General features: G+C 64.3%; 1 protein-coding gene across 4 annotated transcripts in view; it reads right to left on the reverse strand.

The window, feature by feature from the left end:
* USP36 (ubiquitin specific peptidase 36) overlaps positions 1 to 4,121 on the reverse strand; it is a 36,365-nt gene that overhangs the window by 6,015 nt on the left and 26,229 nt on the right. For all 4 annotated transcript variants that reach the window (XR_013332986.1, XM_077755096.1, XM_077755118.1 and 1 more), the window contains exons 14-16: positions 2,917 to 3,570; positions 2,189 to 2,316; positions 113 to 685 (exon numbers count right to left, since the gene is read on the reverse strand). Coding sequence is in view for 3 of the 4 variants with exons in the window: in XM_077755096.1 (XP_077611222.1) it covers positions 113 to 685; positions 2,189 to 2,316; positions 2,917 to 3,570 (1,355 nt within the window). In the remaining variant the exon portion in view is untranslated. The remainder of the gene's footprint in view (positions 1 to 112; positions 686 to 2,188; positions 2,317 to 2,916; positions 3,571 to 4,121) is intronic.

Raw genomic sequence — 4,121 nt, forward strand, 5'->3', positions numbered from 1 at the left:
CCGCCCCTCCCCAGGCCCAGCGAGGCCCTTTATGCCCCGGCCACGTCGCAGAAGCCTGGTCGGCGCGCCGGGCTCCCAGACGTCACATAGCCGGCCGGCGCCCTGCGCTCACCTGGGCCACGGTGGGGCCCGCGGGAGGCAGTCTTCGGCACCGAGGCCCTCCGCTCCCTTCCGTCTCCTCTTCCTGCTGCTCACGTGGTGGCCGCTGGTCCCACAGCCCGCTTGCGGGCCATCTGCCAGGCACTGGCCGTTCTGCCGCTGCCCGGCCTCCTCCTCCTCCAGGCTGTCGACGGGCACCTCAGCCCGGCCCTCCTTGCTGCGCTCGAGGCTGCAGTGCTGCCCCCGTACCTGCCCCTCCTGGAGGGGGGAGGCGTCCATGGCCTCCGAGCGCTTCCTCTTCTTCCTTCTCCTCTTCCCAGGAGGGGCCGCCGCCGCGGGGCACGTGTCTGAGCCCTGCCCCTGGGTCGCTCCCCTGCGGCTCTTCTTCCTCTTCTTACCGAGGCTCGGGGGGGGTTTGCTGGCCTCCGGCAGCTGGCGTGGAGGGGCCCGGGAGCCCCCGTTGACCTGAGGCAGGGGAGCAGAGGTGGAGCAGCAGCTCTGTGGGTCTGACGTCCCGAGGGGCCGGGGGCTACTGGACAGTGGCGCGGAGCAGGGGCTGACGGGGAGCTTCGGATGGCTGGCTGGTCTGGGGGCAGGGGGAGAGCGCCCTGTGAGGACACGCGGCTCTGACGCGCGGACAGGCCCTTCCTGCCCGCCCCCTGCCCCTTCCCGTTCAGGTGAGGGTTTCAGGGGGTTTTCCCGCTGTCAATTTCAAACGTACGTTCACCGTACGTAGTAAGTTAGAAAAGAGACTCAGGATAAAACGTAAATTTACTCAAGATCAAACTTAATAAAAATCGTAACCTATCTCTTGGTCCCCGTCACCAGACAGTTCAATGTATTTTTGCAAACTCCTGTTGTGAATTTCCAACGCAGGCGTGCCGGGAGAAGGTCCCCCACGGGCCCCACGGTGTCCATGCCCAGGACGCCAGCCGCGTAGGAAGGGCCAGTGCAGGCCCACGGGCCGTGCACCAGGATTCTCCAATTTGGGGGCTCTGGGAAGTCAGGGGAACAGACCCTACAGCGGATCCCACAGCTAGATGGGGCGGGGACGGGGCTCCCTCAGGCTGGACTCTCCGGCCCACCTCCTGTCAGCGAGGGGGCCCTGGCAGAGCAAACCTCGCGCAGCCTCACTGTTCTCACTCGGGACTGAGTGACGGCAAAGCCTGCCTGGAAGGGTCATGGCATCACACAGGACTACTGTCACTTAGACCAGGACAGGCTGACACTTGCAGAGGAAACCACTACGCCATTTACTGCGCTCTCTGACAAATGTTAAAAAAAATAAAAACAAAAAAAACGAACGACGGGTGTCAAAGAAAGAATAGTAAATACACAGTAAACACCTTCCACGCCTGAGGCCCTGCCCGCTGTGAAAATGCTAGGCGGGCCCAGCCGAGCATCAGGGCGGCAGAGGCTGGGCAGCGGGAACACGCAGCCGACCGCACCNCTCCCTCCCCAGCAGCCGCTGGCCCTGTCACAAGGCCCTGCCACAGTCACAGCCGCAGGGTAACCGGGCATCAGCAATGGAGCCCTGCCCCGCGAGGGACGGCAGCACTCCGTGCGTAACGGGCTGGGAGGCGCGTCTGCCTGAAGCCTGAACGGACCTCCCAGAGGGCCCCACTGCCCACTCCGCTCTGGAAGTTCCAGAGGCCAGTGCCAGTGCTTGCCGACGGCCAGGCCGGCCTGCTGGGGGGGTGGGGGGGGGCTTGTGGGATACGCAACAAAACAACACTGGCAGCAAGAAGACACCCCCCGCTGGGATCACGGGACCTAGTCCAAGCAGGGTCCTTCTGGGACACCTGCTGTGCTCTTCTCCGTGCGGTCCCGTCACGAGGCCGGGGAGGGACCACAGGGCACATGGGCGTCACCACACGCACACGGCAGGCAGACGGGAAACGGAGACAGAAGTGAAAACCAACCGGGGCCGCAGAGACCAGGTGGCCCTGACCTGACAAGGCTCCTTTGCCAGACGGCGGCCGAGAGAAGAGGGAGGGGCCGGTGCAGGGCGCGCCCCGTGCCTGGGCCCCNGGCCCGCGTCAAGCTCGGGGAGGGGCGGCCGCCCACGGGGCCTGCGCCCACGGCTCACCTGATGGTGCGGACAGGCCAGGCGGAGGCGGCGACCGGGTGGGTGGTTTTCCTGGGGTAGGTGAGGTCGGACAGTGGCGAGAGGGGCGGACGGAGGTCATTGCCGGCTGCCCTCCGCGGGGTGCTGGCCTGCAGTTATTGACATAAATAAAAACTTGGTGGTCTAAAAGAGGTTGCCGTGAGTGAAGAGAGAAAATAAAAATAAATAAATAAAAATAAATAAAAAACAAAAACAAAAATGAAAGAGCCAAGGGAGGAGGATGGGGGGGACAGGAGGAGAAAAAAAGGGGAGGTGGGGGGAGGGGAATGGTAGAAGAAGAATCAGAAGTGTTTTTGGTTAGAAACGAAAAGGAAAAAAGGAAGGAAATTTAAACAAAAATCTCAGCACAACGGTTACCTCCTCGAGCCGCGTGCCACCCGCCCGCGTCCTGCCCGCCCAAGGCACCGCCGCCCCCCCACCCCGGGGCGTCTTCCTCCTGCCTGTGACCTAGCGGGGGACCACCACCTCGCCCCACCCCGGCAGCCACACGCAGCGTTCCCACGCCAGGCTGCCTGAGCCCCGCCCGAGTCCGGGACAGCCTTGTGCACCCCAAGTGCCCAGAAGCACCCTGTGCCTCTAACCAAGGAAGCCCAAAGGCCCCCCCCAAATCCCCCCCACCGGAGACTACCACCAAACCTGCTCTCTGAGCCCCAGAGACACTTGCTGCGGCGAGACCCCCGCACACCCACCTTCTTGGCAGAAAGGGCCAGTTTTTTGGCTGGTGGAGGAGACATGATGCTTGCGGGCTCGGTGGCCGTGCTGCTCGGGACGGGGGACTTGGGCTTCGCCACCTTGGGGTCCTCTCTGTCTGGCGGCACGCTGGGGTTTGCTCCCTGAGGATCACCCAATGGGGTGGCTCTGCCCTCGGGTGTCGTGGGGGCCCTGGCGGGGTCGCTGCTGGCAGAGGGCTCCGGGCTGGGGGCACTGGCACCCTTCATGTTGGGCTCAGGGCTCGTGCCGCCCGTCGCGGGCCCGTTGGCAGTCACTGCGGCCGGGAGCCTGGGTGAGGTAGAGGGGGAGGGGGTGGCGCCCCTGCCGTCCCAGGAGCCGGGCCTGTGGCCGCCGCCCCTGCTGCTGGCACCGTGGGGCCCCTGAGCAGCTCTGTGTGGTGGGGATGTGAACGGCAGGGGAGCCGACTTTTTGACTTTCTTTCCGGGCTCATCCAGAATGGTCGGCGTGTTGGGGGGCGTTTTGGAGAGTCGGGGCGAAGGGGACCCCAAGGGTGGCTTCGGAGGACCGTATCCATTCTGAGACTTCAGGCCCAGCACAGAGCCATTCCTGGGAACGAGCACGCCGAGCTCCGCCGGGGCCGGCAGCTTCTTCGGCGTCGCCGAGTCCGGCCGCTGCAGAGAAGCAAGCAGAGGCCACGGTCACGCCCGGCAAGCCACCAGCTTGAGGCGCCGTCTGGGGTGACCAGAGTCTCTGCCAAGCAATTCAAGGCAGATTATTGGGGGGTGGGCGGAATACATGGTCAAGATGCCGGTGCTTCTTTGAACAGTTCCGGCATTTGGTGAGTTGTGCGCACGTGGGTATCTTCACGGCCACGTTCACTAGGAGCAGGATGCTTTGGTCAGGAGTTAAGAAATAGGAAAACACATAAAGTAAAAACAACGTGCCCGAGTCACACCCCTCGGCTAAATGTCAGTGCAGATGACACGCTGGTGTCCTCTCGGCCTGGCCCTTCCCCCATCTACCCACCTCAGGAAGCGCTGTCACTCTGCTCAGTCACAGACACGACCGGCACTGCCGCCCGCCGCCTCGCCCCGAGCAGCGCCGCGGGGCTCCGGGTACCCACCCCTCCTCCACAGACACCTCCCGGCCGCGACGATGTCAGTCCTGGTTTAAACGCTCAGCGAGGCCTGTGTGTGCAGCCGTGGCCCCCGCCCCCCGCCGG

This window comes from Crocuta crocuta, unplaced genomic scaffold, assembly GCF_008692635.1.
Source record: "Crocuta crocuta isolate KB4526 unplaced genomic scaffold, BGI_CrCroc_1.0 scaffold50, whole genome shotgun sequence".
NCBI classification, from domain to species: Eukaryota; Metazoa; Chordata; class Mammalia; order Carnivora; family Hyaenidae; genus Crocuta; species Crocuta crocuta.